At 43.2% G+C, this 22,631-nt stretch overlaps 1 protein-coding gene across 5 annotated transcripts in view; it reads left to right on the forward strand.

Annotated features, from left to right (window-relative positions):
- Positions 1 to 1,408: 1,408 nt before the first annotated feature.
- The window catches only part of LOC121582449 (retinoic acid receptor RXR-alpha-A), a 151,247-nt gene continuing 130,024 nt past the window's right edge, over positions 1,409 to 22,631 (forward strand). For all 5 annotated transcript variants that reach the window (XM_041898237.2, XM_041898239.2, XM_041898238.2 and 2 more), the window contains exon 1: positions 1,409 to 1,681. In XM_041898237.2, the coding sequence (XP_041754171.1) occupies positions 1,654 to 1,681 (28 nt within the window). In that variant the 5' untranslated portion in view covers positions 1,409 to 1,653. The remainder of the gene's footprint in view (positions 1,682 to 22,631) is intronic.

Consider the following 22,631-nt stretch of genomic DNA (forward strand, 5'->3'; position numbering starts at 1 on the left):
CCTATTCTAAACAGGGCAGGAGGGATTTGAAGGGGGGCTATAGTATTCTGCTGCCAAAACTGCCTCCAACAACTCTCTGGGTGAAATGAAATCTCAAGTGAAAATGTATTTTTCACTCTTGTGAAATGTATTCAAATAAAGTACATGCTTTTCCACGTGTGCAGCATATGTGGTAAGGGATAGGATGTTGAGGCAAGACGGATGTAGTTTGGATTAGGGATAAACTGTCATGCCCAGAACAGGATAGCAGGGGAACAATGATGGAGAAATGACCTACTTCTCTGTGCTCTAATGCAATGGGAGTTATGTAAATGCAGCATGCTGCTGTATAGGTAGCTCCGGGGCCTGTGCAAGTGAGGCTAAACTTTGATGCATCTGCAATGAATACATTGATTTTTTTATGCATTGCGGATGGCTCATGAATACTTTTGATGCCAGTGGATGTGAGAGGACAGTATAGGTTGTGGGATAATAACATACAACTTACTGCAGTGATTCCCAACCTTTTGGTTATTGTACCCCAAATTACATTTTGCTCTGTCTGGAGAACTCACAAAGTACCCCCTCATGTGCATTTTACCAGTAGGCCTATGGTCTAATGAGTCTTCCCAAGTACCCCCCATGTGGATAGCCCAAGTACCCCAGGTTGGGAACCACATCCTACCCCTTTTTCAAGCCCTGACATTATTTGTATTACTTAATGGGGGGCTCACATGGGGCGGCGCACAATTGGCCCAGCGTCGTCCAGGGTATGGGAGGGAATGGCCGGCAGGGATGTAGCTCAGTTGGTAGAACATGGCGTTTGCAACGCCAGGGTTGTGGGTTCGATTCCCACGGGGGGCCAGTATGAAAGAATTTAATAAAAATAATGTATGCACTCACTAACTGTAAGTCACTCTGGATAAGAGCATCTGCTAAATGACGTAAATGTAAAATGTTAATCTTTAGTTATTGTCCCTCCCTTTGAGACATTAGTATAATCATTAGCCTATACTTTGAACATGAGAAATGTACTTCTTTTCAATAGGCCTATTATGGATGTTTTATGCCCATGCCACAGTTTTGATTTGACTAGGTTAAATACAATAGGTGTATGCTAAACAAGGGAAATGTGAGAAGGCTTTCCTTCACCAGAAAAAATTGCACTTTAATTACTTTCCCCTTAACTCAATTCAACCTTATTTTCAGATGCCAAGTCGTGTGTAAATACGAATTTTGAAGAAATTGGTTTCATACCGCCTCAAAATGCAGTTTCTTATGGACCGACGCTAAATTGACAGCTATATGAGGTTACTTAAGAAATGTTCACACGTTGGCGTCGAAAGTAGAAGTCCTACAAGGGTTAATAATAAACTCCCCCTTTCTCGTGTGTCGTTGCGGTTTTCTTGCGTTGGTGGGAGTCCCCCTTTCGCGGGTCCCTTTTGCAGTGCGGATCCAGTAGTTGGGAGTTCTAACTAAAAAGAGAGGAGCGCAAGGAGTGAGCAAACTGAAGTAGAAACATTAGCTGAATTTTGACACTAACGAACGTCGTTTTTGAAAGACTGTCACTTTTACTGCCCAGGATCCATCTTCCAGCCCTGTAGAATAACGCCCTTGTTTCCCGCCTGAAAACTCACACGGTCGTGTCAGCTGGCATGAGCTAACCCACCAGACATGGAAACCAAACCTTTCTTGTCATTGGGTAAGTTTTTGCTCTTCGAAATGTTGTTGTTTTGGAGGGTTTATCGCAAGATTTGAGATTACAATGTTACAACGTTCAGACTCACGCAGCGTTTACGAGCGATAGTGTCGTTAATGCACTGCATTTTGAAGCTTCAGAAATGAGTAATTACAGTCAGGTAAAATAATAATAATGTTTAGGCTACGTTGTGCGCAATATATGGAAATACAGACTTCTTGTTTTTACGTTTTCAATAAATGTTTCACTGAAAAGACAGAAAAACTTGAGTTGGGTCAGGCATGCCAAATACTACAATTCACTCTCTCGTGTGCCACTGCTATCTGTCCTGATGACATCCGCCTAATTAGGGTGACGTCTCATTCAGAAAGATCATACTCTCTTTCAATGGATTTCATATCTGAATATTCTGCAAAATATTGTCGATTTTATTAGATTTTTTCGGCACTTCCAGATAATTCAATTTAACCCAAATCCATTTCAACATTTTACGAGAGACTACTATCTAAAATCGAATTGACCCAAAACCTACTCGCGCATACATTTTACTTATAGCCAACTGTCCGAGGGAGACAAACCTGGCAGAAGTACGCTACATTGCGTATGCACTTGGGGACATAGTATATTAAATACGTAAAAACCTAAAGTGCAGTTTTATAGCTAATCTCATGCTATTTTACACATTTTGCCATGAGGCTGAGAGAAAATGTTGCTGTTTTAAAGGTCAGGAATTCTTGAAAGATGGGTAAAATTTGAAATATATGTTTTGATAGACCAAGGTATGAGCTATCACACTATGTAAAGGAACAACCTATTTTATTTTATAAAATGCAACTAACTGGATTTATGTCAACTCTGTCAGACACCATAAAAGGCATGTATACTGAACAAAAATATAAACGCAACATGTAAAGTGTTGGTCCCATGTTTCATGAGCTGAAATAAAAGATCCCAGACATTTTTCATACGCACAAAAAGCATATTTCTCTCCAATTCTGTGCACAAATTTGTTTACATCCCTGTTATTGAGCATTTCTCGTTTGCCAAGATAATCCATCCACCTGACAGGTGTGGCATATCAAGAAGCAGGTTAAACAGCATGATCATTACACAGGTGCATCTTGTGCTGGGGACAATAAAAGGCCACTTTAAAATGTGCAGTTTTGTCACATAACACAATGCCACAGATGTCTTAAGTCTTAAGGAGTGTGCAATTGGCATGCTGACCGCAGGAATGTCCACCAGAGCTTTTGCCAGATAATTTAATGTTCATTTCTCTACCATAAGCCACCTCCAACGTTGTTTTAGAGAATTTGGACGTAAGTCTAACCGGCCTCACTTCCACAGACCACGTGTAACCATGTCAGCCCAGGACCTTCACATCCGGCTTCTTCACCTGCGGGATCGTCTGAGACCAGCCACCCGGACAGCTGATGAAACTGTGGGTTTGCACAACTGAAGAATTTCTGCACAAACTGTCAGAAACCGTCTCAGGAAAGCTAATCTGCGTGCTTGTCGTCCTCACCAGGGTCTTGACCTGACTGCAGTTTGGCGTCGTAACCAATTTCAGTGGGCAAATGCTCATCTTCGATGGCCACTGGCACGCTGGAGAAGTGTGCTCTTCACGCATTAATCTCGGTTTCAACTGTACCGAGCAGATGGCAGATGGTATGACGTCGTGTGGGCGAGCGATTTGCTGATATCAACGTTGTGAATCGAGTGCCCCATGGTGGCGGTGGGCATAAGCTACGGACAACGAACACAATTGCATTTTATCGATGGCAATTTGAATACACAGATACCGTGACGAGATCCTGAGGCCCATTGTCATGCCATTCATCTGCTGCCATCACCTCATGTTTCAACATGATAATGCATGGCCCCATTTCGCAAGGATCTGTACACAATTCCTGGAAGCTGAAAATGTCCCAGTTCTTCCATGGCCTGCATACTCACCAGAAATGTCACCCCTTGAGCATGTTTGGGATGCTCTGGATCGACATGTACGACAGTGTGTTCCAGTTCTCGCCAATATCCAGCAACTTTGCACAGCCATTGAAGAGGAGTGCGACAACATTCCACAGGCCACAATCAACAGCCTGATCAACTTTATGTGAAGGAGATGTGTTGCACTGCATGAGGCAAATGGTGGTGACACCAGATACTGACTGGTTTTCTGATCCACGCCCCTACTTCTTTTTGAAGGTATCTGTGACCAACAGATCTGTATCTGTATTCCCAGTCATTTGAAATTCATACATTAGGGACTAATGTAATTCAACTGACTGATTTCCATGTTGTGTTTTGTATTTTTGTTCAGTGTAATTGTTTTAATTTATTGTTCAAGTGTTTTAAAGGCCTTGATTGTTTAATTCTAACATTAGATTATTCAAAAATGTAATACAAATCTCCAAAATTTATGTTTTGTTTTAAAGCACTATTAAATGCTCCAGGGCTAATTTATTTAGCATTTTGGCATGTTTTTCCAGATTTAAAACATAAAACAAAATGTATAAAGCAAATATTTTCCCTTAGGTCTAGCACAGAAAATACTTTAATTGTTTATGTTGTGGAACAGTGCTAACATTTTTATCTGAATATTGACAAAAAAAATCTATCTTAATTACTGCAGTGGGCTAAATCATGGTCACACAGAGTGTTTCTTGGTAGTCTTAAACAAATCTACTTTGAAACAAAACACCTCACACACATGGTCATGGGCTTAAAAAAAAAGAAGACACCTGTACCATGTCAGATATAGAGTTGAAATGTCTAACAGACTGAAATATAATAAAACCGTTTGACATTGAAACACCAGATTTTCAGTGGGTTTTGGAAATAATGTTTATTAATTATGAAATAATGAAAAATATTAATAACATTCCACCCATGAGGCCAATAAAGGGCGATTTTGGTAATTTGATTGCAGGAAAGAGCTACGGTAGTTAGCCAAGCCACTGACAGAGTTGACAACAGATACAGACATATTTACAAATAAAAGTTAAATACAAACATTTGTAAAATATGGAAAATTATTATTTTGAAAATCCCCAATAAAAACACAACTTTACAGACCATGAGTGGTCTTGTTGCACTACATGTAATGAGGACATGAATAAGGGGTCCTTATGGTATAGCTGACCCTGCTCATTCCTGATTAATTTAGGACGGAGTTGACCAAATCTCCAGACACATCTTTTAGGAATCACAGTTTTGAGATAAATAATCTTTAAAGTCACAGAGGGCTATTGCAAGAAACTACATAATATATATTTTTTGTTTATGTGACTTGCTCTATCATAATCAGTCACATTGTCCCCAAAACACAATCTGAGTTTTATACAGTGCTGGAAAGAGGAGAATGTTAGCTTTCTAATGTGACCAACATGATCTCTCTACTCCAAATATCAAGCAAGTTACCTGCCATTACATTTTGTGTCACCAAACCATGTTTTTGTGAAAAATGCAGTCAAAGTTTGCAGTGACTTTTGCAGACATTTATTCAAATAATTAATAACAACTATTTACTTAATACAAAACACAATCCATGAAATCCATTGACATGATTGCCCGTGTTCTTCTCACTCACGCTCACTCTCTTTTTCACACACACACACACAGGCTACATATAAATTACATCTGCATCGTTGTCGCGCACACACGTGCACATATATGCATACACGTGCACACGTATACGTGCACATGTATACATACGTGCACACGTTTGCACGTGTATATGTGCACACATTTGTACACATGTTTGGCTACATTCACATGCACATACATACTGTACGTAAGACAGAGAATCAATTTGTATTTGTGTACATGTTTGTTTTTGTGTACGTGCACATGCATGCATGTAAACTTGCGCACAAACGTGTGCACATCCCATGTAGTCCTCGAACCTATCATGGTTGTGGCCAATAGTTTTTCCATGTTAGATTACATTCGGAGATAAGGCTTGGGAGGATAAATAATGAATCAATAACCACGTTAAATAACATCTCTTATAAATACGTCACAGATAATGTGTATTGATGTACCCAAGCAACCCTCTCACAAACCTAGGACTTGCATTTTTATGACAGTTACACAGAGTAAATTACATCTGAAAAGAGCTAAAACAGGGAAGGGGTTAGAGGGGTGAGCACTAAAAAGGGTCAGAATAAGCTCTGGGGCGGCTGGTAGCTTAGTGGTTAAGAGCGTTGGGCCAGTAACCGAAAGGTCGCTGGTTAGAATCCCCGAGCCGACTAAGTGAAAAATCTGTCTGTGCCCTTGAGCAAGGCACTAAACCTAATTGGTCCTGTAAGTCATTCTGGAGCATCTGTTAAATTACGTAAATGTGAAATGTTTATAAGCAGCAAATAAAGTGAGAAACGTTAAACAAAATCTGACCACACATCACCAGAGAGTAAGGGCTGACATTCTCTTTGGATCCGATTTGTGTGGGCTTTCGTTAGTCTTTGCCACTGGTCCACTGGCTTGAGCTGACCAACGTTTGATACAAATATAAGTATCAAGATTTAGGAAAATGATAACGTATTAACGTTTCTATACTTGCGCCACACAGAGGACTTGGTCTCAAATGTTGGTAGCACCCGAATGTCTGCCCTCTTACATCCAAAGATGTGTCCTGGGAGCGGCATCGCTTGGACATCAGCGAAGTTGACATAGTGGACGATTCGCTGAATGCCCTTGTAGGACAGCACCCGTTTTCTGGCGAGACGACCACCACACCTCTTCTTCCTTGGAACCACACCATGTTCCTTGTAGAACTTTATCACTGCAGTCAGCTTTTTGTAGAAATTCTGAAATCAGAAAATACATTATTTAAAACATGCCTTTAATATGTGCTGAAAGGCACAATGTATTCTCAGCTCTTTTATTTATATTCATGACAGAGCCTACTACTCATTATTTCTTAAATACCCCATTAACAAGTTTATTCTGTTGCATCCCCAATAATAACAGAAAACATAAAATTGTATTACTCTAAAGAAAACTTACCCGTGTAGGAATTTGAATGTTTCCCTGCAGATTTTCTGGCTATCAAGGAAATAATGTCCTCTGATGTTTCATTTTGTTTGCTCGTTTTGGAGCTGACTGTTTCCTTGCAGAGGTTCATGGAACCAGCGATCTTGCCAATGAGCACTAGATGTTTTTCATCTGAAAAATAAGACGAATAACAATATATAATTCTTTAACATTCAGTCATCATCATAATCTATTCTAGCCAATACATTTTAAAGTAATATCAACAACAATAACACACAAACTACACATAACCTGTACTCAATGAAATGCATGCATGAATCCCCCCCCCCCCACACACCACAAACAGTATACACACACAAAAGACACACACTTTTACTAGTAGTGTAAATGGGTCATGTTTGATATAAAGCTATGTGATATCTTTATAGATGGCCATTTCATGCATTTATGTAACCTGTCTTTAGGACAAATAGGAAAAATATAAGCAAGCACCACACACACACACACACACACACACACACACACACACACACACACACTAGTCCCATACCTTACTGCAAATGTTTTGTGGGCTACACATTCCCCACTTCTCTCTCCCTCTCTCTCTCATGTGCCCACGCACACACACTCACTCACCCAATTACACACACACACAGGTCCCATAAGTTACTAGCTACATACAGTGGTTTGCGAAAGTATTCACCCCCTTGGCATTTTTCCTATTTTGTTGACTTACAACCTGGAATTAAAAATGATTTTTGGGGGGTTTGTATCATTTGATTTACACAACATGCCTACCACTTTGAAGATGCAAAATATGTTTTATTGTGAAACAAACAAGAAATAATACAAAAGAACAGAACTTGAGCGTGCATAACTATTCACCCCCCCCCCCCAAGTCAATACTTTGTAGAGCCACCTTTTGCAGCAATTACAGCTGCAAGTCTCTAGGGGTATGTCTCTATAAGCTTGGCACATCTAGCCACTGGGATTTTTGCCCATTCTTCAAGGCAAAACTGCTCCAGCTCCTTCAAGTTGGATGGGTTCCGCTGGTGTACAGCAATCTTTAAGTCATACCACAGATTCTCAGTTGGATTGAGGTCTGGGCTTTGACTAGGCCATTCCAAAACATTTAAATGTTTCTTAAACCACTCTGGTGTTGCATTAGCAGTATGCTTAGGGTCATTGTCCTGCTGGAAGGTGAACCTCCGTCCCAGTCTCAAAAGACTGAAACAGGTTTCCCTCAAGAATTTCCCTGTATTTAGCGCCATGCATCATTCCTTCAATTCTGACCAGTTTCCCAGTCCCTGCCGATTTACAAACATCCCCACAGCATGATGCTGCCACCACCATGCTTCACTGTGGGGATGGTGTTCTCGGGGTGATGAGAGGTGTTGGGTTTGCACCAGACATGGCGTTTTCCTTGATGGCCAAAAAGCTCAATTTTAGTCTCATCTGACCAGAGTACCTTCTTCCATATGTTTGGGGAGTCTCCCACATGCCTTTTGGCGAACACCAAACGTGTTTGCTTATTTTTTTCTTTAAGCAATGGCTTTTTTCTGGCCACTCTTCCGTAAAGCCCAGCTCTGTGGAGTGTACGGCTTAAAGTGGTCCTATGGACATATACTCCAATCTCCGCTGTGGAGCTTTGCAGCTCCTTCAGGGTTATCTTTTGTCTCTTTGTTGCCTCTCTGATTAATGTCCTTGACTGGTCTGTGAGTTTTGGTGGGCTGCCCTCTCTTGGCAGGTTTGTTGTGGTGCCTTGTTCTTTCCATTTTTTAATAATGGATTTAATGGTGCTCCGTGGGATGTTCAAAGTTTCTGATATTTTTTTATAACCCAACCCTGATCTGTACTTCTCCACAACTTTGTCCCTGACCTGTTTGGAGAGCTCCTTGGTCTTCATGGTGCCGCTTGTTTGGTGGTGTCCCTTGCTTAGGGGTGTCGCAGACTCTGGGGCCTTTCAGAACAGGTGTATATATATACTGCGATCATGTGACAGATCATGTGACACTTAGATTGCACACAGGTGGACTTTATTTAACTAATTATGTGACTTCTGAAGGTAATTGGTTGCACCAGATCTTATTTAGGGGCTTCATAGCAAAGGGGTTGAATACAAATGCACGCACCACTTTTCCGTTATTTATTTTTTAGAAAATCTTTTGAAACAAGTTATTTTTTTCACTTCACCAATTTGGACTATTTTGTGTATGTCCATTACATGAAATCCAAATAAAAATCAATTTAAATTACAGGTTGTAATGCAACAAAATAGGAAAAACGCCAAGGGGGCTGAATACTTTTGCAAGGCACTGTAGTTAGCTAGGTTGCATGGGCTACACATCCTACACTTCTCTCCCACTTTCTCCCATGCCACACATTAACTCACTCACACACACACTTGGCTTTAATGCACAAGCTAGCTAGCTAGTCAGTCTACTTGTGCCTCATCACACACACTCAAACACTGACAGATGCAGAAACATGCACACATGACACACTCACAGCCAACATTAAGTTGACTAATAATTGAATGGCGAGCACTTACCATTGGTGAGTTAATTCATTTTGTCACGTCTCTTGACCATCTCCTCGGGGGTAAAAAGCAAATAGTAGGGCTTCCCTTCGTTGGACTTGCAAGTGCACCTGATCACGCAAGCCTTTTCAATTTCTTGAATTGACATATTCTCCCTCGACCGACTGAAACACCGTAATTGACGGATCCACCATTAACGGGTGGTCTTCCTCGGTTGCCTCTGGGGCTCGGCCTCGACTTCGGTGAACTCGTCTGAGTCGGTGTCTGGGCTGTCTGCATAGTCGCTGATGGTGACGCTCTCTGGCTCAGAGTCAAAAAGGAGTCTACAATAAATTGATGCCACTGATCGTCTGAACCAGCACCCAGCACAACATACTACTTAATAATCTAGCGATTTCTCTCTCCCGGCAATCCATCGATGCAGTAGAAAGTTAAGCAAGCTAGCTAAGGTGTAGGCAGTAGTGACAGTGTGACTATGTATGATGGGTTTTGAAGAGCGAGAGAGTGTAGCCGGAGGTACACTTTTTGTTTTCCCGTGGATGATACGCTACAGTAACTTTGATTGGGAAAACAGGAAAATCCTCAGATTGAATAGCCTATTGTAGCTTGATTAAAAAATATATAGCTAGCTAGCTAGTTTGTAATTAATTAATGATTTCGGAATAGGGGAGGATTTTAATAGTGCAAATAAGATAGTGCCGCGAAAGCCTGATGATGTGATGTGTTACAAGCTAGCATCCACTGAACCGATGTGAAAATGCTCTGTTGTTATGCTTCATCCTACGTTTAAAAGATGGAAAACTATATTTATACTCTGAAACTGGCAATAATACATACAGATTATGAAAGCAAAGACATTGTTATGAAAGCAAAGACATTGTTAAACCCAGATGAAACCCCTAAAGAGCGAAAAATCTAAATTTGGACAAAAATGCAATTTATATGCAAATTAGCCGTTGCGACTTCCGACTGATTTTGATAGAGCGCGTCACCTATCCATTATTGCCAGTTTTTTTAAATTGTAAACATTTTTTTAGAGAGTTTGAAATTGGGATCCTTTGCTCCGGACAAGGGCATTTCCAGGCATGGAGACAACATGGAAATTAAGAATATTGAAAGTATTTGAAAAATTCCCCAAAACCAATATTTTCCGTAGAAATGTTTTAATTTTGAAGCAATTAAGTAATGATTATAAACATAGATGCGTGAAAATATGCCTTCAGAATGTATTCACACCCCTGGACTTTTTCCAAATTTTGTTGTGTTACAGCCTGAATTTTTAAATTGATTAAATTGAGATTTTATGTCAGTGGCTTACACACAATACCCCATAATGTCAAAGTGGAATTATGGTTTTTGAAATGTTTACAAATGAATTAAAAATAAAAAGCTGAAATGTCTTGAGTCAATAAGTTTTCAACCTCCTTTGTTATGGCAAGCCTAAATACAAATATGCTTATCAAGTCACATAATAAGTTGCATGGACTCACTCTGTGTGCAGTAATAGTGTTTAACATGATTTTTGAATGACTACCTCATCTCTGTACCCCACACATTCAATTATCTGTAAGGTCCCTCAGTCGAGCAGTGCATTTTAAACACAGCTTCTACCACAAAGACCCAGGAGGTATTCCAATACCTCACAAAGAAGGGCACCTATTAGTAGTTGGGTAGAAAAAAAAGAAGCAGACATTGAATATCCCTTTGAGCATGGTGAAGTTAGTGTAATTAATATCAATACACCCAGTCACACTGCAGGCGTCCAGTTGCCGGAGAGGAAGGAAACCGCTCAGGGATTTCACCATGAGTCCAATGGTGACTTTAAAACAGTTCCAGGGTTTAATGGCTGTGATAGGAGAACATAGAGGATGGATCAACAACATTGTAGTTACTCCACAATATTAACCAAATTGACAGAGTGAAAGAAGGTAGCCTGTACAGAATACACATATTCCAAAACATGCATCCAGTTTGCAACAAGGCACTAAAGTAATACTGCAAGAAATGTGGCAAAACAATTAACTTTTTGTCCTGAATACAAAGTGTTATGTTTGGGGCAAATCCAATACAACACATTACTAAGTGCCACTTTACATATCTTGAAGCATATTGGTGGCTGCATCATGTTATGGTTATGTTTGTACTCATTAAAGACTGGGGATTTTTTCAGGATAAAAAATAAACTGAAAGGAGCTAAGCACAGGCAAACCTGGTTCAGTCTGCTTTCCACATGGCACTGGGAGATTAATTCACTTTTTAGCATGACAATAACCTAAAACACAAGGTCAAATCTACGCTGGAGTTGCTTACCAAGAAGACAGTGAATGTTCCTGAGTGGCCGAGGTACAGTGTTGACTTAAACTACTACTACTTGAAAATCTATGGCAAGACCTGAAAATGGTTGTATAGCAATGATCAACAACTAATTTGACAGAGCTTGAAGAATTTTGAATAGAATATTGGGCAAATGTTGCACAATCCAGGTGTGGAAAGCTCTTAGAGACTTACCCAGAAAGACTCAGAACTGTAATCCCTGCCAAAGTATTGACTCAGGTGTGTGAATACTTATGTAAATTAGATGTTTCTGTATTTAATTTTCAATAAATGTGCAAAAATGTCTAAAAACATGTTTTCACTTTGTCATTATGGGGTATTGTGTGTAGATGGGTGAGAAATCCTTTTTGAATTCAGGCTGTAACTGTCACAAGCCGTGCTAGAACTCCGGTCTCAGATGTGGAGAGCTGGGGGTAATACCCCTTAGCCACAGAGGAGGTGTAGTAGGACCCAAATGAAACACCCAAGGCAATACTCCAGGCCAGTAGATTTAATGTAAAAACAAAGGTTCTTCGCCATTCACAAATAGTCCAACAAAAGTTCTTCTCAGAAAGAGGTATGTTAACAAAACAGGAGGCAAAACAAAATAACTCCACGAGGGGAGAAAAACAAACTAAAGATAACTTAGAAAACCTTACTTGGAAAGACACGGTGGAACAAAGCAGGAGACACATAGCCAGGACTCAATAACCAAGTGAGAAACAAGGGGAAAACACACAGCTAAAATACACAAGGGGAAACAAGGCACAGGTGACCTGGATCAAGCTAATTAGGACACACGAGGAAGAACTAAGGCAGAGGGGAACACAGATGACCTCTAGAGGCCCGGAGACAAACAGGAGGCAGGAAGCTGACAGGACCCCCTCCTCTAGGAACGACTCCTGACGTTCCTTCCAGAACACCCCGGCCCCAGGGTGCGAAAATCTCGGATCAAACCTGGGTCCAGGATGTCCCTGGCTGGAACCCAGGAGCGCTCCTCTGGCCCGTAGCCCTCCCAGTCCACCAGATACTGCAGAGAGTTCTGGACCCTCCGGGAGTCCAGTATCCGGCGGACAGTGTAGGCTGGCTGGCCGTCAATGATCCTGGGAGGTGGCGGGGGTCTTTCTAGCAATGCGGAAAGGGCCGATGTATCTCTGGGAAAGCTTCTTGGATTCGACCCGGAGGGGCAGGTTCTTAGTGGCCAACCAAACTCTCTGACCAGCTCGGAAACTAGGGGCCGTCCGGCGGTGTCGATTAGCCTGACTTTGGTATCTCTGGGAGGTCCGAAGGAGGATACACCTGGCCTTCTTCCAGGTCCGCCTACAGCGTTGGACAAAGCGCTGGGCCGAGGGAACACCAACTTGCGCCTCTTCCTCTGGAAATAATGGAGGGTTGTAACCGAACTGGCATTCGAAGGGGGACAATCCGGTGGCTGAAGACTGGAGGGTGTTGTGGGCATATTCAGCCCAAATGATATAGGTGGCCCAAGACGTGGGATTACTGGCCGCCATACACCGCAGGGTGGTCTCCAGATCCTGATTAATCCGTTCCGTTTGGCCATTAGACTCTGGATGGAACCCTGACGATAGGCTGGCTGTGGCCCCAATAAGCCTGCAGAAGGCCCCCAAAACCGGGACGAGAATTGGGGACCTCGGTCAGAGACCACGTCCAGGGAATGCCAAATATCCGGAAGACATGGTTCATGAGGAGCTCAGCAGTCTCCTTAGCCGAGGGCAGCTTGGGCAGGGAATAAACCGGGCAGCCTTAGAGAACCGGTCAACGATCACTAGGATGACGGTGTTGCCCTGGGATGGAGGAAGTCCCGTAACAAAGTCCAGAGAAAGGTGTGACCATGGCCTTCGAGGAATAGGTAAGGGATGGAGCAGTCCCTGGGGTCGCTGGCGCGTCGACTTTCCCTGGTTGCACACCGGGCAGGCCTCAACATAGACCTGCACGTCCTTCTTGATGGACGGCCACCAAAACCGCCGTCGGAGGAATTCCAGTGTGCGAGCACTGCCTGGATGGCATGTCAAGGGCGACTCACTGACCCCACTGCAAGACGCGGGCCCGAACAGAGAGAGGAACGTACAGGCGACCGGCAGGACCACCGCCTGGATCGGGCTCATGGACAAGGGCTTCTCGTGCCCCCTCTTTCTAGTTCCCACTGAAGAGGTGCGACGATCCTAGACCTCGGAATAATCGATGCCAAGGGCTTCTCTTGTACCTCGGGAGAATAGGCTCGAGACAGGGCATCCGGCTTGACGTTCTTGGTGCCAGGTCGGTAAGACAGGAGGAACTGGAATCGATTAAAGAAAAGGGACCATCGTGCTTGCCGAGGGTTCATCCGCTTAGCCTGTTGGAGATATTCCAGGTTCTTGTGGTCTGTGAGAACCTGGAACGGGTGCTGAGCCCCCTCAAGCCAATGGCGCCACTCTTCCAAGGCCAGTTTTACTGCAAGCAACTCTAGATCCCCCACGTGGTAGTTGCGCTCGGCCTCAGACAGGCGGCGAGACATGAAGGCACAAGGGTGTAATCTCCCATCCTCACCCCTCTGTGACAGGACGGCTCCCACCCCCACCTCTGAGGCGTCCACCTCCACCACGAAAGGTCTTTCTGGGTCAGGAGTCACCAGAATCGGAGCAGACGTGAAGCGGCACTTGAGATCCTCGAAGGCCCCTGCTGCTTCCGGACCCCAGTGAACCTTGGTCCCTCCTCCCTTGGTAAGCGTCGTCAAGGGGGCTACCACTGAGCTGAAATTCTTGATGAACTTCCGATAGAAGTTAGAAAAAGCCAATGAACCGTTGAACCTCCTTGACCGTGGCAGGTGTGGGCCAGCTGCGGACCGCCCGACCTTCTTGGGATCCATCTCTAGGTGCCCGGGAGTGACAATAAACCCGAGAAACTGAGTCTGAGAAACATGAAATTCACACTTCTCAGGTTTAACATAGAGGTGATTGTCAAGGAGCCTCTGGAGAACCCGGCTAACATGCCCCTCATGCTCCTTCAGTGACCTCGAGAAGATGAGGATATCGTCCAGGTACCACGAAGACGAACAGATTAAGCATATCCCGGAGAACATCATTAATCAGGGCTTGGAATACTGCGGGGGCATTGGTGAGCCCGAACGGCATCACCCGATATTCATAGTGCCCCGTGGGCGTGTTGAACGCCGTCTTCCATTCGTCACCTTGCCGGATCCGCACGAGATGGTAAGCATTGCGGAGATCCAGTTTAGAAAAATGGAAGCCCCTTGAAGCTGCTCAAAAGCAGTGGCCATGAGAGGAAGAGGATATCGATTCCGAACCGTGATCTTGTTGAGTCCCCGGTAATCAATACAAGGCCTAAGACCCCCGTCCTTCTTTTCAACAAAAAAGAAGCCCGCCCCAGCCGGGGAAGTAGAGGCATGGATGAGGCCGGCTGCCAAGGACTCCTTAATGTAGGTGTCCATAGCTGCGTGCTCGGGGAGGACAAGGAAAAGATCCGACCTCTAGGAGGGCAGCACCCAGGGGAGTAGATCAATGGCACAGTCATACGTGCGATGAGGCGGTAAGGAAGTAGCCCGGGCCTTGCTGAACACAGCCTTGAACCGATGGTAAACACTGGGGACTAGGAGACGTCAACAGACTCTTGAAACTGGGTACTAGGGGCTGAGGGACTCTGAAGCATGCAGGTGAGTTGGCAAGTGGGACCCCAGCTTAGAATGGTGCCAGTAGGCCAGTCGATCTGGGGATTATGTCTGCATAGCCAAGGGTGACCCAGGATAATAGGATACTCGGGAGAGTCAATGAGATAGAAGGTTTCCTCCTGCTGGTGTTGAGAGATGGTAAGTCGCAGGGACTGAGTCGCCTCTGTAACCTTTCCTGGTTCCAGAGGTCTGCCATCTAAGGCTGTAACTGCCTGGGGATGAGGAAGTAGTTGGGTAGGGATCTTAAGTTCCTTAGCCAAGGTTACATCCAGGAAATCACCTGCGGCACCGGAATCGATCATAGCCTGGACCCGATGCTGGTGGCCCTCCCAGGACAGAGTGGCTGGAATAGCCAGGACAGCGTTAGTAGGAGGAGCTCTAATTCTCCCCATCACAGCCCTCCTGTAGCTGGGCGGGGACTGGCGTTTCCCGAAAGCTCGGGGCAAGTGGATCGGAAGTGGCCGGCAACCCCGCAGTAGAGGCACCGACGCTCCCTCATGCGACGTTCCCTTTCATTGGGAGAAAGCCTGGAACGGCCTAACTGCATGCTCTCCGGGGGAATCCTGGAGCAGTTCAGGAGCCGGGGAAGCTCTGAATGACGGAGTCCAAACAGGAGAAACAGAGCTGCTCCGAGGAACTTGGGACTGAGACACCTGGCGGCGAGCCGTTCTCCGCTCTCTTAGACGATTGTCCAGGCGGATGGCCAAGGCTATGAGGGACTCGAGATCTCCAGCTGGTTCTCGGGTGGCTAACTCATCTTGAAGGGGCTCCGATAACCCTCCCTGAAAGCAGACCTCAGCGCTTCATCATTCCATCCGCTCCTTGCTGCTATGGTCCGAAAATCAATGGCGAAATCTGCCGTGCTCGGGAGCCCTGACGGAGAGACAGTAGGCGCTTGGAAGCCTCCCGCCCACTGACAGGATGATCGAACACCCGCTTGAACTCTTCTACAAATGCAGCGTGGGAATCACAACAGGCCTCCTGGGACTGCCACACCGAAGAGGCCCAGGCGAGCGCCTTGTCTGAAAGAAGGGTAATGATGTAGGCAATCTTGGAACGGTCTGTGGGAAAACTTGAGGATTGGAGCTCAAGGTGAGGGAGCATTGGGTGAGGAAACCCTGGCAAGAGCTTGGATCCCCAGAAAAGGGCTTGGGAGGTGGTAGTCGGGGCTCCGCCAACCGAGAAGGCCTGTCGTCACTGGGAGGTGACCTGGGGGAAGGGGAGAGGACCAAGGAGGCGTTCAAAGAGCTGGTGAAGGGAACTCATCATTTCGGCCAGGAGTTGAGAATGTCTAGCCATCAGCTCCTCTTGTCGGCTGAGAACGGCTTCATGGCGCTGGAAAGAAGCCTCATGTCGAGTGATCACCGCCAACAGGTCCTGGGAACTGAGTGTTTCTGGGTCCATGATAGACTTGGTTATTCTGTCACAAGCCGTGCTAGAACTCCGGTCTCAGATGTGGAGAGCTGGGGGTAATACCCCTTAGCCACAGAGGAGGTGTAGTAGGACCCAAATGAAACACCCAAGGCAATACTCCAGGCCAGTAGATTTAATGTAAAAACAAAGGTTCTTCGCCATTCACAAATAGTCCAACAAAAGTTCTTCTCAGAAAGAGGTATGTTAACAAAACAGGAGGCAAAACAAAATAACTCCACGAGGGGAGAAAAACAAACTAAAGATAACTTAGAAAACCTTACTTGGAAAGACACGGTGGAACAAAGCAGGAGACACATAGCCAGGACTCAATAACCAAGTGAGAAACAAGGGGAAAACACACAGCTAAAATACACAAGGGGAAACAAGGCACAGGTGACCTGGATCAAGCTAATTAGGACACACGAGGAAGAACTAAGGCAGAGGGGAACACAGATGACCTCTAGAGGCCCGGAGACAAACAGGAGGCAGGAAGCTGACAGTAACACAACAAAATGTGGAATACTGTAAGTCAAGGGATATGAATACTTTCTGAAGGCAAATAGTGCTGTCACGATACCAGCATTTTGACTTTGATACTGATACCAAGTTTAGTATCACGATACTCTATACCGAAATGATACTCAATACCAAAACGATACTCGATTTTGAAACGATACCTAGGCAAAATAAAAGGGTGCATATTAGCTAAAGTCACAGAATAACCACTGGGCTTAATTTTTTTAAACATTTAACAATATGTTGATTACTGGTAGAACAACTAAAATAACAAATATAATATCTATTCTATATTCAATTTCTTTCCAAAATAAAACACCATATTAAATAACAGAAAAATATCTAAAATTGTCTTTATGCAAAACCATATCTGAGACGCGGAGCATACAAAATAATTTTACAATTACATCTAAACTGTTTTAAATATAATGACATACACTACCGTTCAAAAGTTTGGGGTCACTTAGAAATGTCCTTGTTTTCGAAAGAAAAGCAGAAGGTCAGCATCCCGGAGTCGCCTCTTCACTGTTGACATTCATTAAATAGTTAAATAGTACCCGCAAAACACCAGTATCAACGTCAACAGTGAAGAGGCGACTCCGGGATGCTGACCTTCAGAGTTACAAAGAGAAAGCCATATCTCAGACTGGCCAATAAAAATAAAAGATTAAGATGGGCAGTCTGAGATATGGCTTTTTCTTTGCAACTCTGCCTAGAAGGTCATCATCCCGGAGTCGCCTCTTCACTGTTGACGTTGACACTGGTGTTTTGCAGGTACTATTTAATGAAGCTGCCAGTTGAGGACCTGTGAGGCGTCTGTTTCTCAAACTAGAAACTCTAATGTATTTGTCCTCTTGCTCAGTTGTGCACCGGGGCCTCCCACTCCTCTTTCTATTCTGGTTAGAGCCAGTTTGCGCTGTTCTGTGAAGGGAGTAGTACACAGCGTTGTACGAGATCTTCAGTTTCTTGGCAATTTCTCGCATGGAATAGCCTTCATTTCTCAGAACAAGAATAGACTGACGAGTTTCAGAAGAAAGTTATTTGTTTCTGGCCATTTTGAGCCTGTAATCGAACCCACAATTGCTGATACTCAACTAGTCTCAAGAAGGCCAGTTTTATTGCTTCTTTAATCAGCACAACAGTTTTCAGCTGTGCTAACATAATTGCAAAAGGGTTTTCTAATGATCAATTAGCCTTTTAAAATTATAAACTTGGATTAGCAAACACAACGTGCCATTGGAACACAGGACTGATGGTTGCTGATAATGGGCCTCTGTACGCCTATGTAGATATTCCATAAAAAAATCAGCCGTTTCCAGCTACAATAGCCATTTACAACATTAACAATGTCTACACTGTAGTTCTGATCAATTTGATGTTATTTTAATGGACAAAACATTCGAAAACAAGGACATTTCTAAGTGACCCCAAACTTTTGAACGGTAGTGTACAAATCAGGGTTTATTTGCTATGTCCATAATATTGGGTCAAATGACATTCATTAGACCTATGATTCCTTATTCATTACAGCTAAATAATTGAATGTATTACATTAATAGTTTAGTTCCAAAACGACATAAAAAAGACACCTTGAAGCTCATGAAGCTTCTATATTGCAATAGTCTACACACTATAGAAATACAATGGATTTTACACAGCATACTATTATTCCCAGAGTGCATTTCAACTCCCATGGTGCAATGCTCTGCCCAGGGCTGGGATGTCACTAGTTACCACAGCCACAAAGTCAAAATGGCTGAATCATAAAAATGTATGAGATTTTTTGTTTTGTTTTTTGGTCTTCATTTAAGGTTATGGTTATGCATAAGTTTAGACGTTTGCTTAAGGTTAGATTTTTTTTTTAAGTTGTGTTTTTTACAGTGGATAAAAGTAGAGCTAGAAAATTGTATATCATACACTGCAGTTGAGGAACAATGGACAAGTCATTCTGCTTTGAAAGTTGATAAACTTGTAACCCCACTTTTGAGAAAATGGCCCTTGAATGTTTTGTTTCACCTACTGGAGAGCTCAACTTTGTCTATACCCGTTCAGCATCGTTCACACCCTTTTTAAGCCTTAGCACCACCCATCTCTTTAAAGATTAAAATGTGAGGCCATGTGCTAAACAGTGTGAGTAATGTAGGAAACAACCTAAGATTTGAAGTGGTAAAAGTAGTAGCCTACAATAAGGAAAAACTCCAGGTAAAAATACACTTTATCTAGTCCTTGGCCTATAACCTAATCTGACTTTGGTGAAGGTCATGTTGTTCTTCACATTACCGTCTCTGGTAAACACACACTATATCAAATAAATTCAAAATGTATTTGTCACATGCACATGATACAGAAGGTGTAAACATTACAGTGAAATGGTTACTTGCAATATCAAAAACAGAAAGTGTCCAGATAAAAATACTTGATGGATTTACAGATGGAATACAAGTTTGTTATTAAGGTACATAAAAGTTCACATGTTCCAGAAGGCATTTCTGCAAAAAAATACGTTCAAATGCCTCTCCTGTGAAGTAGTGACGTGCAACATACGCCTAGCTTCCTGAAACGGTTCACAAATAGCCATAATTATGACTTTGTGGCTGTGGTAACTAGTGACGTCACCAGGGCTGCTGGCTGGCTACTGCTAGTAAGCCCAGGCAAACGTGAAGTAGTCTAAAGATATTGCTGTCATAGCTAGGTTATAAGTGCATTTCTTTTGGGTTGTAATCATATTATAATGCTTACATGAATGTCATGCTGAATATATGTTCATGACGTTTTCACTCAAAAAAATTGTGAATTTAGTTGCTAGTAGAATAACGTCACAATGAAAATGTCATGTGTAAAATATTTTTTAGGTCGTTTTGAAACTAAAACTCCATTGCACTGCACTGCTTTGTAACACCCTTTGCATAGTTGTTTTGGTGGGCTGGCCTTCATCTACTCTGTAATCAAAGTATTCCCATAGTTCGCTTCTGGAGCCAGTTTTGTCAACAAGCTCCGGGCGTGGAGGTATGATGTTTTCGTTAGAAGAAGACATGCTGTCGGCATTTTCTTTCTCCTCTCGCTTGCTTCTCAAAAGTGGCTCGCGCTGTGTCAGCTGCATGCGCAAGAGCAAGTAGCCTGGCTAGCTTACTACTGCCCCCTTGAGAAGATTCAGACAAATAACTAGACAGACTCGATCCTCTCAATCCGTATATGACGTTGACAGAAGTACCGAAAGTAACGCAAATTCTAGTACCAAAATGTTTTTCATGTTCTAGTATCAAAAAAGTACAGAAGTTTCTTTATACCGTGCAACACTATATTGAAATGTATACTATATGTTTTTTATACTAATGAGAATGTCACTATTTCTTCTCATATCCCGTTTTAATATTTTCCTCTGATACATTGCTACTCAGCTACTGTATGTCTGGTGAACTGTATAGAGCACACCTTGTCCCCTGTAGGAGAGACATAGCCCAAAGCTGTAGGCAGCCGTGTTATTGTATCTGCAGGTCTTTCAGGGGCGCCTCATGTTACAACTTGACACATATCAGCAGCCTGCCCGCCCGCCCACCACTGCCACTCTGCACAGATGAGAGGCACAGGGACTTCTGGGATATCTCCATCCGATTACACACCTGATCACTGGCACTGTGATCACACTGGCCTTTATGTGGCTTATCAGACATATCGAACATCTCACCATGCCAACTTTCACATAGACATGACAGGTTGCTATTACAGGCCTACTGTAGTTTCCGTGTCTCCATGTTAGAATCATTGACAATATGATTTTCCCTAAATGTTTACAGGCCCAGCATAGCTTGAAGTCTGCATGTGTGTTGTAATAGCAGTGTAATAGCAGTGTAATAGCAGTGTAATAGCAGTGTAATAGCAGTGTAATAGTTAGTGTTTTATTAATCAGCATCTTTCTATGCTTCTTTAGTACAGCTGAGGTTCTAATCATTCCACAATTTTTCAAGATGCTGTATCAGCAGGCCATTTGTCATCAGTTCTTGATTTGTCGGCCCTTAACTGGATTGAAACCCCCGCTAACGCTCAGATTGTTAATTGTCCACTTCAAGGACACCACTAACTCTGATAAGCCCTTGAATGTATTGAGTAGCTGCTCGCTCTGTGTAATTATCTAGAGTTGTGCTGCATTAGGAATTCAAACCATGCCACTGTTTGAAATGACAGTTAGAGCATTTTACAGTTATGGATTGATTGTTGACACGGTATGTTCTATATGCTGCTAACTATCCACTGGAGCCTGTTTTTCTCCCTCTTCACTTAAAGCTGTAAATATTGGAGCAGTGACATTGAAAACAGACAGTGTGTCAATTATGTCATAGGAATTTGAGTGTGGCCAACACAATAAGCCAAGAAACCATGTATTAAAAAGGAGATGGATTTTGGGAGAATGGGGTGTATTTAGCTTGTGTATTATTAAACAGAGAAAATGATGTGGCCTTTAGTGGCCTGGTCGTCTTCTCAATAGGGGAAGAGAGCAGATCTAGTAATACCTGAGATGTAATGTAACTATGTTATCTATGGCTAGAGATAACTAAGGATAACCGTCCTCATTTAACCTAATGTATATCATGTAACATGAGGGTTGCTACACTGTTTCAACAGAGTTTGGACACAGTTGAGTTTTTGTGTGTGTTTTTGACACATAGTTTTTAACTATTCCTCTTTCTATTTAATGGAACCAGATTGGACAGGGACCTTTTGGTGGAAGCAAGAATGGCATTGGCCTTGATGTTATACTCAACTCTGACTATATTACATGCAAACCTAAAGAAAACCTAGTAGTATGCTAAATAAGTTGTTCTCAACAATGTCTGGTATGGTCATTATTGAAGAGCTGGTTTTATAAGTGTGTCCCTCCACCTGTTACTGAAGTTGTTTGTTATTCCTAGTACCTCTACAAGTCAAGGATATGCACTTTATTGTCCTTGTGTATGTTTGGGGGATAGCCTATTTCAGAAACAGAAGGTAACCCCCGCCCCCTTGTCTTCCCACCACTGAAGTTCATGGTCTTTGATGAGAAGTTGGGGGGGTGCAGGCAGAGGGTGGGAGACTGCAGGCTGCATTCCTCTCCTGGCAGTAATTCATGGACTAAGGTAATAATGGGAGTGGGTGTGTATCTGGTAGGGGTTGGGCGAAGGGGGGGGCTCTGCACCGCCTAAAGCGTCTTGGCCGACTTTGTCTTTCGCAGCCGTCCAGTTTTGTGTTCCTGATGTGATGCTTTTGCTTTCCTTTTGAGAGGGGGCTGCAGCTGTCATTTTTATTGGAGGAGGTTTATAGTGAAAGTTAATGACTTAAAGTGACAACTCTCTCTTTCTCCCTGACCCTCTCTCCCATACACACCCTCAAGCCTCACTACTTCAATTCAAAGAAAATGTGCTCCCTTTCCCTGCCACCCCTCCCTCCCTCCCTCTCTCCCTCCCTGCTGGCATCAGAACCAAATGTACAAGAGAGAGAAAATAGAAACACAATTATGA

Source organism: Coregonus clupeaformis, chromosome 15 (genome assembly GCF_020615455.1).
Source record: "Coregonus clupeaformis isolate EN_2021a chromosome 15, ASM2061545v1, whole genome shotgun sequence".
Taxonomy (NCBI): domain Eukaryota; kingdom Metazoa; phylum Chordata; class Actinopteri; order Salmoniformes; family Salmonidae; genus Coregonus; species Coregonus clupeaformis.